Source organism: Triplophysa dalaica, chromosome 10 (genome assembly GCF_015846415.1).
Source record: "Triplophysa dalaica isolate WHDGS20190420 chromosome 10, ASM1584641v1, whole genome shotgun sequence".
Classification (NCBI taxonomy): Eukaryota; Metazoa; Chordata; class Actinopteri; order Cypriniformes; family Nemacheilidae; genus Triplophysa; species Triplophysa dalaica.
The window spans coordinates 6,700,248-6,720,725 of record NC_079551.1 but is presented as its reverse complement, the minus strand read 5'-3'; the positions used below and the strand labels follow the sequence as shown (position 1 = coordinate 6,720,725).

Genomic DNA, 20,478 nt, shown 5'->3' with positions numbered 1-20,478 from the left:
GATCATGGAGAAAGCTCTCCTTCACATGGATAATGGCTACAAGATCCCCCACCTCCGTGGCCGGGGCCTGGTGTGCAAGACCTATTTGCCGTCTTATACGGCGTTCCGAGGGTTTGGCGGACCACAGGGACTGACCATCATCGAGAGCGTCCTCCACGAGGTGGCAGTCAAGTGTGGCTGGCCAGCACATAAGGTGGGCCATTTTTTTGGAATATGAACAAGTGATAACGTAGCAAAAATCTGCTTTTGGAAGGTGCACGTAAGTCAGTTTGGACCATTACAAAAGGCTTTATTATTCGGGAAGGATTTAGTCTTCAGAACTTCAGTCCAACTTTACTCCGCAGGTGAGAGACATCAACATGTACAAGGACGAGCAATGCTACACCCATCACAAGCAGCTTTTCTCACCCCGGGACATGGTGAGATGTTGGGATGAGTGCTTGGAAAAATCTGACTATCATCAGCGGCTGCTGCACATCCAACAGTTCAATGCACACAACCATTGGAAGAAGAGAGGAATCTCAATCGTCCCATTGAAGTTTGGAATTGGATTCTCTAAGGGGTTTTATAACCAGGTAGGGAGAAAATTGGTGCTTTATTTCACAAGGCTGTTGGTATTAAAATGCATGTTTTTAATACGTTTAAATGTGGTATTGCTTTGGTCATCTACTGTAAAGAGCGTTTTAAGAACAATTACCAGATTTAATTTGTTAGTAGTATGTGTACCAAACTGACATGACATTGCTAACTTTCTAGGGGGCAGCGCTTGTAAACATCTACAAAGATGGATCCGTTCTGGTCTCTCATGGTGGAACCGAGATGGGTCAGGGTATCAACACCAAAGCCATACAGGTAAGACTTTCCAACAATATGAATTGAAAACCATACATACTAGATGCAAGATTCATTTACTCTTTGCTGCAGATTGCCAGTCGCATTCTGAAGGTCCCGATGTCCACCATTCACATTAAGGAGACTTGCACAGGAAACGTGCCCAATGCTGCGCCGTCCGCTGCGTCTTTTGGTACCGATGCTGTTGGAATGGCAGTAAAGGTAGATCATTAGTGTTGCATGAGTTTGCTTGTATGTGCATGTACACAACTGTAATGTTTGGTCATATTTTGCATACAGAACGCTTGTGAGAAACTCATGGGACGTCTAGAGACACTTATAAAGAAGCATTCCCAATACACCTGGCAACAGCTGGTCAGTAATCGTTACATCTATTCTGCCAATCTTATAATAGAAAATTAATTAATGATTTTATGACAGACATATACATTTTTATTGTTTCTAGGTAGTGGAGGCATACTGCCAGAAGATCAGCTTATCTGCGACTGGTTTCTTCATGTATGTGTTTAACAATGTTGAATTATAACAGCTATTCAAGGATTATAATAAATATTCAAAGTCTTTAAACACGATACATAAACAAAATTTGGATGTAAAACGGTTTATCTTGAATATAAGTGAAAAAAAAGCCTAAATGCTAAGAAAAAAGCAAATCTAAATATTTAGATATAGCATACATTTTATTTGTATTTTTATTCAACAATAATGAATATGATTTGTTCGTGTAAATTTAGGCATAATTATATTTGTGTATTTATATTAGGGGACCCCACACCAGTATAGACTGGGAGAAAAGTGAGGGACCTGCTTACTATTACTTCACTTTTGGAGCCTGCTGTTCAGAGGTTGAAATCGACTGTCTGACAGGAGATCATAAGGTGCTCGTCTACTACTAATATACATATTTCTATTTAAATTTTATTCGTCTTTGGGCTGTTTTGTATTGCTATGTCTTATATGGGTAAAGATATATAAGCCGATAACTTACGGCTGTTATTATTCTTTCTGAATTATGCATGTACCTTTAAAACCTGAAAATCAAAGTTTATTGACTGTGAAATTATATTTTACAGAACATTAGGACTGACATTGTGATGGATGTCGGTCGGAGTATTAACCCGGCATTGGACATCGGACAGGTACGCAATTCTAATATTGGGCATTGAAGAGTTAAAACTTCAACGAAATATAAAAGTATTATTATAATTATAATTATTATTAATAATAATTCTAAAATAATAAAGTATTACATATTTTAATATTATTATTGCATGATATATATTATTATATATGTATGTGATTTGTTAACATTTTAATGTTATTATTACAAATTATAACATATATTATTATATATTTATATGATTTGTTAACATTATATCATATTATAATACTGTATATTTGATACAATGCTAAATATTATAATTTATATTAATATCATTAAAATGTATATTTGTGAAATCATTTTATAACAAACAAAAAGTTGTAAAAATGATTTTAATATACTAAAATCATTTTGGGAATCCGTCAGTATATAGTTGGTGCTTTGGCAAGGTCAAACTTGTGAATTAGATTCTTAGTGAGTACACATAAATTGTATTATTAGATTAAAGACCCAGTGAAATAAAAAATGACAATGCCTTTTTCATGAAAATTGTATTGTAATAAGTTTATCAATGTGGAAAGAAAATTTGTGTCCCCTTAAACTTCAGTTAAAATCTTAAAATGCACTTCCGCACACCGCTTGGGCGGAGCATCTGTTAACTCCTCCCCTTCAACTGTCAGTCTGCTACCAGTTTTATTAAAAAAATGCAATGGGTGTTTTTATACATCCTATCAAATCGCAGAAAAAGACAAAAAGCCAAGCAAACTACCTTTCTCATTCGAAATTCCATTTCACTCGGAAATTGTCAAATACAGAAGTAAAACGATCGCAACTTCCAGTCATGGGGACTTTAAAGCAGAATTTCATGATAAAAGTCAAGAACGTAATAGTAATGTAAAGTTAATAAATGTGTTTGTGTGTGTACAGGTGGAAGGTGGCTTTGTTCAGGGTATTGGGCTTTACACCATAGAGGAACTGCATTTTTCTCCCGAGGGCGTGTTGTTGACCAGGGGTCCGTCTCAGTATAAAATGCCAGCGCTGTGTGATGTCCCTCCTCAACTAAATGTCCACCTGCTGAGCAATGCAGAAAATCCCTACGCTATTTATTCCTCAAAGGTGAGACGCAGAACAACTGCAATTTTTCAATTCCTAAAAAAGGCCCCAAAATCCTGACTCATCTTGTGCTACATAACTTATGATCCAATTAAAATGTTAAAATCTACATTGTCCCTCCCCTTGAATTACAAACAATATTCAATATTTTTTTTAGGGGATTGGAGAGCCGCCCGTGTTCTTCGGCTGCACTTTGTTCTTCGCCATTAAAGAAGCGATAGCGGCCGCACGGAGGGAGAGAGGCTTGAGTGACGATTTCTCTCTCTCCTCTCCTGCCACTGCAGAAAAGATCCGTATGGCCTGTGAGGACTGCTTCACCCGGATGGTGAGTCAATCAGTTGGGAATATTCATACGGTTTAATATAAAAAAGCAGTTTTTTTAGAGTGTATTGATAATTTATGTTACAGGTGCCAAGGATTGAGAAATCCAAACCCTGGGCCATAAACGTGTGAAGAGCTCAAACCAAACTCTGTGATGCTTCCTGTTGAAAACTTGGATCTTGTAATAATAATTAATTCATTAATTATCAAGTATAAATACACAAAAATGAAAAAAATAAGGGTCTAACATTACTAAAAAAAAGAATTACAGATTTTATATTCTGTATATTACATGGAATGTTACTTATTTATATTATTAATAATTAACATGATGAATAAATAATAAGCTAGAAATATAATTAACTAGTCTTACAATACTAATCGGTAGAATATGGTACATTTTAATTCATGAACAAGTTACAGACGATATCAAATGTTAAGTGCAAAGTTTGTTAGATAATATGCATGTAAATGTGATCAATAATTGTTATGATCTGAGATGAAATTGTTAATAAAAACAAATTGGAACAGATTGTGATTGTGAACACGGGAACAATATTTTGTTTTTTGTCAGTCAGTAAATAAGTTTAATTCTGTTAAGAACTGAAAATACTGCATTCAAATCTGAAATCTGTGAAATTATTAAAGTCATTGATAAGTGCTTGTGTTGTCCATTATCTAAACGACAATAATGACGACTTTTTAAAGATTATATGTCCAAGGCCCATGGTTGAGATGATCCACAGGATGATTCAGCTTTTCTCTCCAAAACCTTTAAATATAACAATTGAAGAATTTTTAAATGTTTTTATTAAAATTTGGATTAAGTCAGAATAAAGATGCTAAATTAAATTGTGTAATTCTCATACCATCTTTGTGAAGCAAGTTGAACAGGCGAGACATGCCCGTTCTGGGGTGGCAGGGCTGTTTAGGGTGAACGGTTCGGTTAAACCTGCATCCTTACGGGCGGCAGACACGGCATCTTTGATCGCAAGGAATACAGAACTGCCCAGGAACAGACACGGCTCTCCGATCCCCTGAAATGACAGAGAATTCAATACAAACAAAAATAGGATGCAACCTCAGGCCATCGCAACGGGAACGAAACTGATTTTGAAGAGAAGTGTAAAAACAAGGACAATTTATCTGTCACCTTTGAGGAATAGATGGCGTGAGGGTTGGACGAGTTGGCTAACAGGTAGACGTTAAACTTCAGAGGAACGTCGCAGAAAGCCGGTATCTTGTATTGGCCCGGTCCTCGTGTGTACAAAACGCCAGACGGAGAGAACTTGAGCTCCTCCATGGTGAAGAGACCAAGACCTTGCATGAACGCTCCCTCAATCTGATACAAACAAACGTATTTACTGTAGATCATAATATAACGTCCAACCCATGTGATGCAGATGTCTACAATGTATCTACGTATATTACCTGACCGATGTCAATCGATGGATTTATGCTTCTGCCGATATCGACAACCATATCTGTCCTCAAAGTCTACATGGAAAAAGGTGTTTGATTCTTTTTCCATTATAACCGTAGATAACAAGTAATCATATACAGTATTTTCAAGATGTTTAGTATTATGAATGTATTTACTCTGTACTCTCCAGTCAAACAGTCCAGTTCCACCTCACTGCAGCACACGGCGTATGTGAAATAAGCGTACGGCTTTCCTTCCTTCTTCTTCCAGTCCATATACAGGTCGTGACCTCTGACAAAACATTAACAAATATCACACAAAAACTCTTTGCTTTGCTTTTTTTGATGATGCACTCTGGAGTTATTACAATTTATTTAAGTTTCACTGATTAAATTGCAAACATTTTAAATTAAATGTATGTTTGTATTGTAAATGTTGATATGCAAATTAATTTGATTTCAGTTTTAGTTTATTTTTAGTAATTGGAAATGATTAAATAATTATTAATACAATTTAAATCATAATTTCCATTTTAACATGATTGAGTTTATTGGCAACATGTCTAACTTCATTCAGTTTTCGATTTTTAAACAATATGTGACCCTGGACAGGAAAACCAGTCTTAAGGGTAAACATCATCTGGAGGCTGAATAAAAAAGGTTTCCATTGATGTATGGTTTGTTAGGATCGGACAATATTTGGCAACTATTTGAAAATCTGGAATCTGAGGGTAAAAAAAAACCCCAATATTATTCAAATACTTAATTATTTTCAAATGACTTGTTATTAATATTATATTTATTATTATTGTTATTATTTCGCGAATACTATTTTTATAGTATTTGCCTTATATTTCCCCCACACTGGATTGCGTCCACCAGTTATCAGCATGTCTTCGCCTCTTTCTAACACGCATCTCACTGCCTATCCAGTCCTGGACACAAAGAGATATTAACCAAAATTCACCAAAACTATATTCAAACAATTTAAGACGCAAATAACGCAGTTTGTTAATTAAACAGCATTTAATCATCAAGGCCAGTTAGACTCACTTCCAAGCAGCGACGGCAGTAATGGAGGCCAATGGAGGTTGTATTGTAAATGTTGATATGCAAATTAATTTGATTTCCGTTTTAGTTTATTTTGAGTACTTGGAAATGATTAAATAATTATTAATACAATTCTAATCATAATTTCCAATAAATGTAACTTTAACTTGGTTGAGTTTATTGGCAACATGTCTAACTAACTGGAAAATCACCTTTATTTTTGTGAGTAATATGCTATGCTGAGGACTTCATTTGGACAACTTTAAAGTTTTATATATTTACAGTAGGAAATTTATTAAATATCTTCATTAAATAAATTCTTAACTTAATATTCTAATGATTTTTGGCATTAAAGAAAAATCGATAATTTTGACCTATTCAATGGATTTGTGTTCCAGGGTCATATATTTAGGCTTGTATTTTATTTTAATTAACAGAAAAGTTAAAATAGTTTTAATAAACCATAATCACACCAATGCATATACAGTACATAGTCTTTATTTGTTAGCTGTACTAACTTTATATTTACTTTAAATTAAACAAATGCAATTGAGACCATTTTTCTACATAGTAATTGTATGGAGGTGTATAGAAATATAAAACGACTAAAATGATTTTGTCTTAAGAGAATTTGTTGAGATGTCCATTGAGGTCTCTGACTTTAGTTTCAGAAAATCTCAATTTTCGAATGTCGAAACAAAATTACCTGTAGTATCCTGTGGCTGACAGACTTATCCTTTCCAAAAATGCCGTCGTTACCTTTAATGAAAAAATTGAGTAAATTAAACTCACAAATGCAATAAAACATTTTTTTTTATTTGATTTGATTTTAGTATACTCAAAGATGAGTGTAATAGTCTAGTCCCTTACCTTTAAACATGTTCACAATTAAACATTAATAATAAATAAAATAATAAAAAAAAGTTACATTACCCAGTTCTGCCATGTTCCCTTGGGATCCTTTTTTCTGATTGGCTCCAGTCTTTCATACAGAATTTGACAGGCATCCTATAAAACAAAATAAAAGACAGACATTGATCGTGATTTGGTCCATTTTACGTTAATAACATAAATGTATTTTATCACATAATCTATTCTATGTTTTCAGAAGATTTAAAGTTCACATATTCTCATTAATATATCATGTTTTCTTTAATATTTTTAGGCAGGTTACGATACCTTTACGGCCATCCCGTTAGCATCAGTACCGAAGGATGCTGCAGACGGACAGGTGTTTGGAACGCTCTCGGTGCTGGTCTCACAGATGTGAATAAGAGAAGCTGGAATATTCAGCTCTCGACTGGCCACCTGAACAAAGGTCACTATCAATCTACAGATGCGTGACCTCAAATGATGGCAGACAAGTGCAGAAAGCGATAAATGATACCTGTTGGACTTTGGTGTGTATTCCCTGACCCAGTTCTATTCCGCCGTGGCTGACCAGTACAGAACCATCTTTATATATATGCACGAGAGCAGCCGCCTTAGATTTTAAACACAACAACAATGGATCAATGAGAGAAAGTGCATTAAAAACACAAGAGATTTTGACCTCGGATGCTTGAAGTGACATCAACCTGGTTGAGGAAGCCCTCGGAAAACCCAATGCCGTATTTAATGGGCACAATGGCGATTCCCCTTTTTTTGTACAGGTTCTCCTGGTTAAAACTGTCAATGGTCTGACGTCGCCGCAGGATGTCGGCTTTCTCTTTACATTCGTTCCAACAGCGGACGAGATTCTCTGGGTCAAACTCCATCTTGTAGTGAGTGAGCGAGACTTCTTTGTACATGTTAATCTCTCTGATCTGGAAAGCAAATTAAAATATTTTTTTAATACAAAATTCAAATCTAGGCATATCCCATTGGAAAACAAGTTGTTCAGGATGATTATAATTTTAAGAAATTATGTTTAAAAACGTATATTAAATAAAACGGCAAACATGCTACCAGATAGGAATTACACTGCTGATGCACTTTAAAAATGTTTTTTTTGAAAGATCGACCTCTGACCTCTTCAGGCAGACGTCCAAGTTTAAGAGCGACATCACAGATCATATTCTCGATGACCAGCATGCACTGGGGCACACCGAATCCTCTGAACGCCGTATTGGACGGCAGGTTGGTCCTGCAAGCTACTGATTGGCCACGCAGGTTTGGAATGTTATAAGCATTATCGAGATGTAAAAGGATCTTCTCGACTACCTAGATGGAGAAAAAAACATTAAACCATTAAAATGACATTTTGTAATATACCAGTTTTACACATCACAAAAGTCAAGAGGTCTTACCAGTACAGACTCATCCCCCGTGTTTCCTCCATTAGCGTAATATTGAAAATCAGCAGCTGTAATTCTTCCATTTTTCATAAATCCCACCTTTTTAAAACATACACACACCAGCAAACACACAAATAATCTTAGAATATGAAAAAAGTCATAAAGATTTTCATAAAAGTACCTTTTTTTCCTAAAAATAATAATTATTACAATTTATTTTTAAATGATTTATTATTATTTCATGATTTTTATTTGTTAATTATTACTATTCAAATTCTTAATTATTTTCAAATGTCTTGTTATTAATATTATATTTATTATTATTGTTATTATTTCGCGAATACTATTTTTATAGTATTTGCCTTATATTTCCCCCACACTGGATTGCGTCCACCAGTTATCAGCATGTCTTCGCCTCTTTCTAAGACGCATCTCACTGCCTGTCCAGTCCTGGACACAAAGAGATATTAACCAAAATTCACCAAAACTATATTCAAACAATTTAAGACGCAAATAACGCAGTTTGTTAATTAAACAGCATTTAATCATCAAGGCCAGTTAGACTCACTTCCAAGCAGCGACGGCAGTAATGGAGGCCAAGACGGATGTTTTGGTGACCTTACCGCCGAAAGCTCCTCCCACTCGTTTAACATGACAAGACACGCGGTTGGACGGGATTCCCAATGTTTCGGCTACTGCCTCCTGCATCAAAAAAAGGTGAACATAGCTGATGTTTGGAAAACATTCAAGATGTGTGTAGCCCTTTAGTTCAGTTTGTTTTCTTGGAGCAATAATTAAATCTTAAAGATATTCGTTTAACATTTAAATTGGTTATAAATATATAATAGGGGTTGAGCCAGTGTTGTTTATATCATCCTATAATTTCATACCTGTGTCATCATAGGATGTTGAGTGGACAAATACACTTTCATTTCCTTCTCCTCTCCAACCGGAACCACCCGAAAACTCTGCGTTTCCATGTAGAAATGCTCCTGACCTCCGATCCGAATCTCTCCTATAAATAAATCATAAGATGACATAAGCTATAAATGTTAACTTGAATCCATCAAAAAGTCTAAAAGACTCCAGAAGTTTTCACGGTGTTGGAAATATATGATGTGCAAACACCAAAATCACATTTCACCTTCATGGACCTGTTCTGCCTCATTTAAACCTTTTCCAACATCTCCTCTCTCTATTTTCCACTCAGGCAAATAGAACGACTGCTTCTCTATGGCCTCCTGCACACAATATCAAAAAAGTTTCATTACAAAAAGTACCAAAAAAAGATACGAATTAACAAAACGACAAGTCTCACCTCTAAAGTGAAGATGCGATCCGGCAGATCTTCATAGGTGATCTTCACCGACGCCGCTCCACGCTTGGCGTGAGCTTTGGAGTCGGCAACCACGCCGCAAATCATCTGACCCACGCAGGTCACCTGACCACACAACAGACATCTTTTACGTGACGTTCGTAGTTAAACAATCCGATTAACATTTCAAAGTAAGTAGTAAAAGGATTCAAACCTCGCTTTGAGTCAGCAGATCTTCGTCGCAGCCGATAAAGGTTCTGAATTTCTTGCCGGGTATGTCGTCGGCAGTGATCACGTCAACCACACCTGGTGTCTTTAATGCTTCACTGAAGTCAATATGTCTGTATCAGAAAAAAATATATCGGGTTAAAACGATCATTCAAATTCATTTTTAATTGAGTTTTCGTGTTTTTGTAACCATTGTGGCTTCTGCGCACTTTCGTGTTGGTTTAAGAAAACATTTGTGTTTTACGTGATCTTGGCGTGCGCTCTGGAGCTCGTCACGATCGCCAGGATAAGTTCGCCATCGATGTGCGGTATATCGTCGCAATACACGGCTTCACCGGTGGCCTGGTTCAAAGCCGCCCGGTGAACCACGGGTCGACCCACTGGATCCTGCGCCGGCTGAGCTTCTACAACATTCTGCAAACATCAATTTAACACCATTCGTCATAATCTACAGTATATAAATATGTATATATAAACATATATTAAGAGTTAGGGAAGAATTTTGAACCTGAAACTCCTGGTAGCTTGGTTGAATGTGTTTAGGTAGAGGCTGGATCACGCATTGCATCTCGTTGGGTATTTCCTTTTGCGTCACATTCTGATAAACATCACATATTGAAAAATAATCACAAGTATTTCTCAAAACTAGGTGAGATTACGGCAGACGAGATTTTTTACCTTCTCTTGCAGATATTGTTGGACGAGCAGGTTGAATTTAAAGAGCAAGCTGAGGGTCAGAGATCTGCGGAAGTCCACCTTCCCACCTGGAGCCGACGCCTCCAGCGTGATGTCATCAATCAGCGCCCGGTACCCATTGCTTAACATTGCGTCCTCCCAAGGCCTTAAAAACAGAGTTTTAAATATTTACTATTTAAAAACATTTCACTTAAAGAGACAGTATACCCAAAAATGACAATTCTCATCGTTTATTCACCCTCATGTCATTTCAAACCTGTATGATTTCTGCAGAACCCAAATGAAGATGATTTTGAAGAAAGTTGGTTAACAGACATCCTTGGCCCCCATTGACTTCCATTGTACGGACAGAAAACCACTGAGACATTTCTTAAAATATTTTCTAGAATGACACGGGGGTGAATAAATGACTTTTTATTTTAGGTTAAGCTATCCCTTTAAATACATAAATTCAAGCATTACCTTCCGGTGATTTGTTGGCACACGCCTTCAGCGTTGACAATAGTCGGCCCCACTCCTCCATAGTAAATGCTGATTTCTTTGACAACGTTCGAGTTCTCGTTGAACCAAACGCGCATCCCGGCGTTGACCGTAGCCAAAGCGTTTTCCTTGCGTGGGGCGTGTCTAAACGCATGCACGACCTCATCCTGGCGGAAAAAAACAATGTACGTTATCAAACAAACAAACATCTAAATACCTCCACACATCAGTTATTATTTATTATATTCACATTTCTAGAAGCCGGAATGAAGACAGACAGGACGATCTCATCTGGCTTTAAGGCAGTCTTTGCGAAACCCAGAAAGAAGTCTTTATCGATGGCAACCCTTCGTCGTCCCTCTGTGATGACATAAAGGATTAAATGTGTACTGTAGGTTCAACCAAAAATTTGAATTCGGTCATCATTTGCTCACCCTCATGTCATTTCAAACCGTTTGAGTTTCTATTTTCTGCAGAACACAAAAGAAGATATTTTGAACAATGTAGTTAACCGGCACCTTTTCACTAACATTGGTTTTGTGTCTATATAATTGCAGTGAATGAGTGCCGATATTGTTCGGTCACCGACATTCTTCAATATTTCTTATTTTGTGTGCTGTAGAGGAATGAAAGTCATACATGTTTGAAATGACAAGAGGTTGAGAAACTGGTGAGAGAATTTTCATTTTTGGGTGAACTGTCCCTTTAAGACTCACTAGCAAAAATCCAATGATCTCACCTTTAGAAAGAGCCACCAGCGTGCATCTCCCGGCAGCTAGCACAGGGGTCAGGTCGGAGTTTGGATAAGCACTTACAATGTTGCCACCGAGTGTCTACAAATATACGCATAACAGATTTCATGTAAACACACCTATGACCTAAACATGTCTCTATTGCAAAATGCATACATTTGCAATAAGATTTTAATATCTCAAAAATATATGTACTGTGGAAGAGGTCGATGGAGAGGCACGCAAGGTCAGTGCATACTTACTATATTTGAAGAGTCAATTTGCATAAACAGATTAAACACAATAAAAAACATTGTTTTGCAAATAAACCATATATTTTAAGTTATTTAGTCATTTTGAATCGTTTAGAAAATGTTCATATTTTCCTATAAAAAGCCTTATTATATCGTAACATTTAGCAAGCTACTGCATTTTTATTCAATACTGTGAAGCCATAACGCTTACCATGTGTACATTTTCTTTTTATTTTATTAAATAAATATAAACAAGTAACAAAGAAGGTCTCAAAAGTGTCCAGTTAGGTAAAAATAGCGCTTAACGGTCTGTTTGTACCTACGGGCCTTGACCTACTTTTATCAGTAACGTTACATAATGTAATCTGTCATTTATTGAAGAAATTAAATATTTCATAACAACCCCAATCAACACAAATAGAAAAACACTGCTATGCATGCGATTTTAAGAAAATATGTATAAATAATTACATTTTATATTTAATATCCTGTCTTTGTGTTTCTTGAATGAAAGTTGTTTTATATACAGTTAAACTTTTTGTCTTTATTTTTCCTTTTTATTGCAGTGTATGTGATATTAAGAGAAGGAACCCAGGTCTCTTATCTGCCTCTGTTGCAAGAATAAACCATGACCTGATCTGATATGTAAACAGTTTGTTAAAAGACAAGTGACAAAAGTGACTTACGGCCACGTTACGGATCTGTTGTCCGCCCAAGAGGTTTATCTGCTGCAGAAGAGCTCTGAACGTGTGAGTGTTCTCCGGAGGAAAAGAACGATTGCTTTTCTCCAACACACCCTTTAGAACCGACATACTACAGCCCGCGCCGACACACACCCCTACAAACACAAACCACTGCCATTACCGTGTTCGCATTTCTCATGCATAGTTCAACCCGGCACTAAATTCGACATGATTTCTTTCTCTATTATTTTGTATAATGCGTTTTACTTTAGTCCATGTGACAAACGCACATACCTTCTGGTTTCTCTGTAACTTTAAACAGTTCTAGCACTCGTGTTGGTGATATGAGAACAGGATGGAAGACACCCTTGAACTTCATGTCCAGACCTGCTCACAAAAATCAAATTGAACCAGAAATGAGTAGAAATCTCAAAATGCTATATTAGCAGGTAAGGTTTTATTAAGTTGCGCCACAAATCTTTCTCGAATGCAACCTATGTTGGTGTTTCCCATGACAATAGGGGCTTGTGGGTAATCTGCTTTCTGCTGAAGCAGTTCGTCCAGAGATCCAGGACAGAACCACGTCATTCTCTCTCCAATGAACTTCTGAGTGATTCGCTCCTGTGTCTCTGCCAATCTCTACATACATACAAAAACACAGAAAACACCACAAATATGCTAAAGCCGTTGATAACATGAAGGAAGATTTAGCATCATAACTAAAGTCTAAAGTCTGTTTTTGATCATGAACTTTCATCCTTAAAGGTTTTTTATTATACATTCAGCTCATTATATAACCTATAATACACCAAAGCTAACAAACCATGAGCTCCGGAGGGAAGATGAGATCTTGTGTGGGGTCCAAAGGAAGAAGACCGTCTTTACTAAACAGTTCTGGTTCGCTCTGATAGACAAACACAAAAATCATGATTACTTTTAAGATAGCAGCTGTGTTTTGAAATATTGATGTGTGGTTGATATACATTTATTATATATTTAATTAATATAAAGGACTATTAATTACCACTTAAGAAACATTTTTGAACGTTATTTCTATGGTGCAAACTTAATGTGGGCTACCAAAAAAAACAACTATTTTAAAATAACTTTAATAAAATAAACTTTTCCACGTTTCCCAAAGAACAGAATTTTTTTTTTAAATATTTCCAGAGAAAAAGTAAAAGCCGTAAATTTCATTTCACTTTTTTGGGGAAACGTAGAAAATACTTTTTTTATAAATGTATCATATTTTAAAAAAATGAATTACTTTTTTATGAATAAATATTTAAAAAGTATAAATAATTCAATTTTTTATTTTAAAGAACACATTTTAAATGTTAATTGATATACTTATAGTGTGACAGTTAGCCCCAGTGTCTTTTACACATTTCCATTATATAGACTATCTAATGCACATAAGTCACTGAAAACTCGGCCAACTATTTGATTTATGCCATGTCATGTTTCTGGCAGAATTTCTTACAGACTCTAGCAAACATACCTAACTTCTTGGCCACATATTAATAAAGTCCATATTTTAGTCACATTTTATAAGTCAAAGTGCAACGTTAATGTTTAAGGTGCCTGTAACCCCAGCATACTCACATTAACCGCAGGATCCTCTGATCCGTTTTCATTGGCCATGCAGCATGCGGTACCATTCACTTGACAACACTTCTTACTCTGAAAAATAAAAAGAGAGCTTTCCCAAAATCCCTTTCAAAACAAGTTCCTCTGGAATTAATTGAGCGCATTAGAGATGGTTACAGAAATGAATGGCCAAACAAATCGGATCAAGACATCCTTGCCAGGCGGGTGGCACATGATTCTGTCTCTAAAACAAATCTGTAATGAATCAAAGCGGCTCTGTTCACCTCACAGAATGTCCTGTAGCCATCAACGATAGGACGATACCCCGTGCATCTGCATAAATTCCCTGCAAAACATTATAATAAGCATTCACGGCTCATCTTGGTATTTGAGAACACGTTCTGGATGCCCATACCGGCGAGAGCCTCCGTCACTTCATCCAAACTGGGCTGTGGGTTGTTTCTCAGCAACGTGTACATGGACATCACCATGCCAGGGGTGCAGAAACCACACTGAGAGCCGTGAGCCTTTGCGATACGCTCCTGATAAACACAAATGAGGAAATCTCATTCGGGGATTTGGATCTCATAACCTGTTGTGATGTTATAGCTACCTGCACCGGGTGTAACTTGGTTTTGGTGCTTCCGATGCCTTCCACAGTCGTCACGGATGCTCCGTGAAGTTGGCACACGGGAAGCAAGCAGGCGTTGACAGAGAAGTGACTGACGACGAGTGAAGAAAAAAGCATCTTGTGTGAATTTATTAGGCTTGTACAGATTCTACAGGTGCATGAAAAACACAGTTGAATAAAGTGTATTAAAGGATACGTGATGATCTTGTTTTGAGGGTCGTATCTGGACACCATGACGGTACAGGCACCACAGCCCCCTCCACCACAGCCGTACTTAGTGCCTGTTAATCGTACTACACACACACAAAGTCAAGGTTATTATGCATGCCATTTCTCTTTGACTTTGATTTGAAATGATCATAAATATAACCACATATAAAGAGCAATTGTGCAAAAACATTTCACTTATTGTTATTTAAAGATGTGACTTTTTGGGTTTCTCGAAAATATTATGATACAATAAAAAACAATGAAAAGTAAACAAATACATTTCTTCCTGAGATAGGACAGAAACATGGTCTCCGGATCTGGGTTTTTCTCTGTTATCTGTGAGTTTCACGAAAAAAATACACAATTATATTAGTATTAATGCATAAACGCTTAACATATCCAAACAGAAATGACTGACCATATACATTATGCAATAATAGTCATAGAATGCATCATACAATACAGACAAAGCATTCAAACTAACTTTGCTGTGTAACATTATGTAACAGTTCACGAGTTTGCAACAAACACCTGACCAGTTACACACTTAAAAGAGTTCATAAAAGAGTTGTGCATGAAAAAGCACCTTTTTCCCGTTGACATAGAAAATCAAGCCGCCTTCTCTTGGTTGTTCAGCCATTTTCTCAATCTTATACCCTCTAGTACCAGAAAATGCAGATGATTCCCGACGAGATTCCTGTGAAACTGTTACAAGTCTTCCGCAAAGTCCGCAAGTTCAAAATACAGGAGCGGACCGGCAATAAAAGTGTTAATAAAATGGGCGGGGCTTCGGTTGTCAAAATGTTTTGGGATGAAATAATAGCTTGAATAATAAATTAAAACTATTTGGCTGTCCCCTGTTGTTAATGAAATGTTTATTATGGTTTATTGGCAGAATTATTCATGATAATTACAGCGCAAACCTCACGGTGATATCACACGGCACGTGTTACTTTTCTCAGCCCTGGCTAGGATAAACCAATCACGTGTTACTTGATTATTTAAGTACAAAGTAAAATGATAAAGACAGCTTGTTAACTACACACATGTTGTGAATTCAATTGTTATATTGGTTTTCACCGTAACGTTTATTGTGCAAGCCGTAACATCCGTTACGTTTCTCAGCGCATTTAGAAATCGTATTATGGAGATTACGTATGCGGATGTCGGTCTATAAGTACCGAGTCTGTTAACAGGTGACGTAAACACACAAACATTTGTTAGTAAACAAAAATGTGCTCTAAAAGTAAAAGATGCAGAGCATTCACTTAATAGGGATTTCGGATTTATGAGCCGCCGAGCGCCCCCTGGTGGAAACACTTTAAATGCAGCGAGCCAAACTATGTCCTTGAGACAGAAAGCAAAGAAACTTTAACAAAATTAACATTAAATGACACATAAAATCTCACGATCATTAGCTGAAGGACAAATGTTAGTCTGGGGCATTTAAAAACAATGTAAAAAAAAACGTTTGTTTTAACAAATTACATCAAAATGCGATATACAAATGTTCTGATTATTTTTTTCACAATGTTAATTTTATATTGTGTATAAGATGAATGCAATAACAATTAAAAATGTAATTTGAATTAAAAATAAACGGATGCATTTTAAAATGTGCAAAAGTGCAAATCTAATGTAGAACAGAAGTTACCGTAAAGTGCTTGACCACCAGATGGCGCCCAAAGCCTGAATGTAATTTATAACTCAAACCACAGGATAAACACGAATATTTAACAAACATGACCCATCATGGAGACTGCACTAATGGTCCTGCTGTTTTAATACAACGTGTTTCTTTTACATTTGTTGACAATGTTATACTATATATTATAAAAAAGAACTCAATGCAAAACAATGCATTTTAACAAGATTTGAAAAAAGACAGTGTCCACTGACCTAAAGTCAAAATACTTTATTATCACAATCCTTGTTTCACTAGTCTGCAAAATAACATGTACTGTGTGTGAGATTAGAGGTGAACAATTTTTCCTGCTATAGTTTTTATTAGGCCACCCTGCCTGCCAGCTTTTGTCAGGATGTAATTAAAAATTGATGAGGTAAGGAGAGAGACAGACAGGAAGAGAGACAAACAGCAACTTTTTTGTTGAGAAAATTTCACATTCATGACCTTCGACCTTTACACTAAGGTTCGAGCATCAAACCTAAAGACAAAGAAAAGCATTTAGCACCATCAGGATATGATCCATTATCTTGTGTAGGTGTTTGACAGGGTACAGACTTCAATAAAAAGCGTTCAATGTTGTCATACTGTGTAATGCAGATTGCGTCGTCTCCATTTGTCGAAATAGGAAATGTAAACACACACCCTGCTGTGGGTCCCTGTGAAGTGTGATCAGGGAACCCCTACTGAGAATACACAAGTTAATACCCTGCAGAGAAATCTCTCGCCACAGGCTATTAAGGATAAGCTAAACAAACACACGCTCGAACACACACACACACAAACACACACCTACAAAAATGTATTATAATATTCTATACATCAGTTTTATCAGTCAGAAATTCTGCACTCTGTAAAATATTTATACTTTGCAGACTCTCCACAGTCAAATAAAACTAGATCATAAATTCTGCAACATCAAAATCTTGTGCATCGGCCAGAACTAAATATGCAAAATGTGTTTAGTTGTGTATGTGTGACGGGTTTAAGGATTGACTGAATCTGTTTGTGTGGTATATCTAAAACGGTTCTGCTGTTACGGCGCTGTTCTATTGCTGGGGCATTGAACGGTTGTATTTTGATAGACAGCGACAGATATTAAGTTCGACTCAAGGTTACAGAATGTAAATCATGGGATTGGAATGTTTGATTTACTTAACGTGAGTAAATGCCTTTGATTTTGGGACGCTCATTTAGTTTCTGATTCAGTTCAGATTTCTTAGGTACGACTTCATTGTGACATCTTATTTTGGATTTATCATTACGTTATTCTACGTAAAGGTGCTGTCTGTATTTTTATGGAGGATCCATTGACAGAAAGGCAATATAATATACATAACTATGTCTACAGAGATGTATAAACACCTTACATAATGAAGTGTTATGTTTTGAATACCTTAGAATGAGCAATTAATATCCACATACAGCGCGGGTCCCCTTACATGGAATTCACCATGTTGTTTCTACAGTGGCCCAAAACGGACAAACTGCTCTAAGGAACGCGTTTTGTAAATACGTTATCTCCAGCAAAGAAGCGGAAAACGTATCGACATCTTAGTCATTTGTCAGCCACCGCAGTGCTTTGAAAGGGAGGGCTGCAATTCGCAACCTCACCATTAGATGCCGCTAAAATCAACACATTGCTCATTTAAATAAGATCTTAAAGAATATGGACTAATACATATACAAGAAAATGGTTGTTCTGTTATGTTTTTCAGAAGGTTAGCTGTTGACAAAACAGTGTATTGTTTTCACCATCAAGCTTTTCTTATAAGTATCACTGTAGCATGACACATGTGTTATAAGACATCACAGACAGGAGTGTTTTCTTTGAAATATCTCATTTTACAAGTGACACTGGAAAATCGACCTATTTTATGAGGTGGCGATTCCATGTGAAACACGTGAAAAACGATCAATAGAAAATAAAGAAAAATGAAGGTCTTTGCATAGCCATTTTCATTTATTTGCTTCCGGGAACTATTGAAACTGTGAAAAAACTGTTCAATTGGAGTCAACGGAGAAGACGAGACTCTCTCTATCAATGGCTCTGGTTTACATTAGACTCGTCCCACCAAGTTAATGACCATATTTGGTCAACGCCCAGATGTGACGGTGGGTGTTGTTGGACAAGAGGGTGTTAAATGTGTTTATGTGCCGTTAGTCTTTTCTTTCTTTTGTTTTGTCCTCACATCCCCCCTTTTATGAAGACGCACATCTGCTTTCAATCACACCTTTACAGCCGCGACCGCCTTGCTTTCAACCTGCTGAATCTCTTCATCTCTGTCCAGTTCTTATTCAACACCATGTTTATTTTTGGTTGATTATTATATTGTCTATATATCTCTACTGTTTTCTTTCGTCTTAGTAACTTCATTTATTAGAGCTCAAAATTTTAATGTATTTGACTATTTAAACAGGAAAACAAATATTGTGTATAGTTTCATAACATTACAATGCCAGTCTTGACTTCATTAGAAACTTTTAGACCAAACGAAACTAAAATCATTGGATGATAAGCAGCGAGCTAGCATTAGCCTTTAAAAGGTCATGCGGAGAAAGTTTCTCTTCAGTTAATGAAAGACTAGAGCACCGGAGGGTCGGTGGCTGCCATTACGTCCCTGAGAGAGCATAATGCACTTCACATTTAATAAACATCCTCAGGCGGCCTTTTTAGATATTACACATCACTCTTATCTAGAAAAGGCTTGAATAGTCATCTGTGTCCTTTAGGAAAAGGTTTTGGCTTTGTGGTTTGCTTAGGGAAACTCACAGGGCTTGCAGGGCAGCTATTATAATACTTTGTTTTGCCAGTGAATGATTTAACTTGGTCGCTCTTTATCGGTTTGTGGTTAAAGTTGTTTGCAGTTAAATGGGTTATATGGAGTTAAAATGTTTTAGCATTCTTAAAATGATTAATAATATATAATAAAATACAAATTCTAGGCTATAAATAAAAATACATGTTTAACATGTATGTAATATATATATATATTATTCTGTTATATATGTAATTTTTTTTATCTTAAAATTACACTGAAGTTAAAAAAAAATAAAATAATTAAAATTAAAATTAAAATTAAAATTAAAATTAAAATTAAAATTAAAATTAAAATTAAAATTAAAATTAAAATTAAAATTAAAATTAAAATTAAAATTAAAATTGTTTTATGGCTTTCATATTGCTAAACACAATATTCATGCTCATTATTTTACACAGTATAGTTTGAACAATGAATACCACCGCTTTGAACATATTTTGACCAATTTTTTATGATTTCCAGCAAGTTGTGTTTACAGGATATGAATTTGAATTCTAATTAAATTTCTCAGCACTTAAATTATAATAATAATAATAATAATTCTAGGCTTTAAATAAAAACATATATTTTTTTAAATGTTTTTAAAATTCTTCTTATTAAAGATATATTGATGCACAGTATGTAGAAGAACATTGTGTGTCACCCACCTTGTATTTTTCGATGACATAACCAACAACACTGTATGGGGTGGGATATCATAATTACCAATAACGTCTAAACAAGAATTATTTATAAAACACACAAAAACAACATGTATTTTACGTATCCGTTCCTCCTCCCCTCTATCACACATGTTCACCTGCACCCACATATAATTTTTATTTCTTGGATCTAGGTCACAAGAGAACAGTTACATGCCGAAACCAGCCTGTAAAAGCCTGTTAAGGTTTTGCCTGAAGACCCATCTTTAAATAAAACCTCAGTGTGTAGTTCTCGTGTTGAGCTCAATGTCAGACACTTTAATCTATATCTGCTCTGCAGTACTCAGAAATAGGTCAAAGCTGAGACTGAGGTTTTT

General features: G+C 36.0%; 2 protein-coding genes across 2 annotated transcripts in view; one reads left to right on the top strand and one right to left on the bottom strand.

Moving 5' to 3' along the window:
* The window catches only part of aox5 (aldehyde oxidase 5), a 36,065-nt gene extending 32,412 nt beyond the window's left edge, over positions 1–3,653 (top strand). The window contains exons 25-35 of the mRNA XM_056758042.1: positions 2–193; positions 345–575; positions 757–852; positions 925–1,053; positions 1,132–1,206; positions 1,298–1,350; positions 1,616–1,730; positions 1,926–1,991; positions 2,882–3,070; positions 3,225–3,392; positions 3,476–3,653. Coding sequence (XP_056614020.1) covers positions 2–193; positions 345–575; positions 757–852; positions 925–1,053; positions 1,132–1,206; positions 1,298–1,350; positions 1,616–1,730; positions 1,926–1,991; positions 2,882–3,070; positions 3,225–3,392; positions 3,476–3,520 — 1,359 coding nt within the window. The 3' untranslated portion in view covers positions 3,521–3,653. The remainder of the gene's footprint in view (position 1; positions 194–344; positions 576–756; positions 853–924; positions 1,054–1,131; positions 1,207–1,297; positions 1,351–1,615; positions 1,731–1,925; positions 1,992–2,881; positions 3,071–3,224; positions 3,393–3,475) is intronic.
* Positions 3,654–3,769: 116 nt separating this feature from the next.
* On the bottom strand, positions 3,770–15,696 carry aox6 (aldehyde oxidase 6). The gene is made up of 35 exons (XM_056758041.1): positions 15,541–15,696; positions 15,233–15,290; positions 14,941–15,037; positions 14,727–14,835; positions 14,529–14,655; positions 14,398–14,459; positions 14,129–14,206; positions 13,347–13,427; positions 13,018–13,162; positions 12,818–12,910; positions 12,527–12,678; positions 11,595–11,688; positions 11,106–11,215; positions 10,838–11,022; positions 10,358–10,520; positions 10,188–10,277; positions 9,924–10,093; positions 9,666–9,792; positions 9,455–9,577; positions 9,281–9,377; positions 9,027–9,151; positions 8,705–8,838; positions 8,499–8,586; positions 8,149–8,235; positions 7,871–8,062; positions 7,438–7,665; positions 7,248–7,343; positions 7,040–7,168; positions 6,794–6,868; positions 6,567–6,619; positions 4,988–5,102; positions 4,820–4,885; positions 4,542–4,730; positions 4,258–4,425; positions 3,770–4,160 (listed from the first exon to the last, which is right to left on the bottom strand). Exons 1-35 carry the CDS (start codon positions 15,592–15,594, stop codon positions 4,098–4,100), a joined length of 4,023 nt encoding a protein of 1,340 aa, XP_056614019.1. The 5' UTR covers positions 15,595–15,696; the 3' UTR covers positions 3,770–4,097.
* Between the last annotated feature and the right edge of the window lie 4,782 nt (positions 15,697–20,478).

Excerpts from the sequence above, each read along its gene's own strand:
- aox6 (XM_056758041.1), bottom strand. The coding sequence starts at position 15,594 with ATGGCTGAACAACCAAGAGAAGGCGGCTTGATTTTCTATGTCAACGGG. Across the intron at positions 12,679-12,817 it reads AGTTACAGAGAAACCAGAAG|GGGTGTGTGTCGGCGCGGGC; the intron begins GTATGTGCGTTT and ends TTGTGTTTGTAG. Across the intron at positions 10,521-10,837 it reads TGCCAACAAATCACCGGAAG|GCCTTGGGAGGACGCAATGT; the intron begins GTAATGCTTGAA and ends TCTGTTTTTAAG.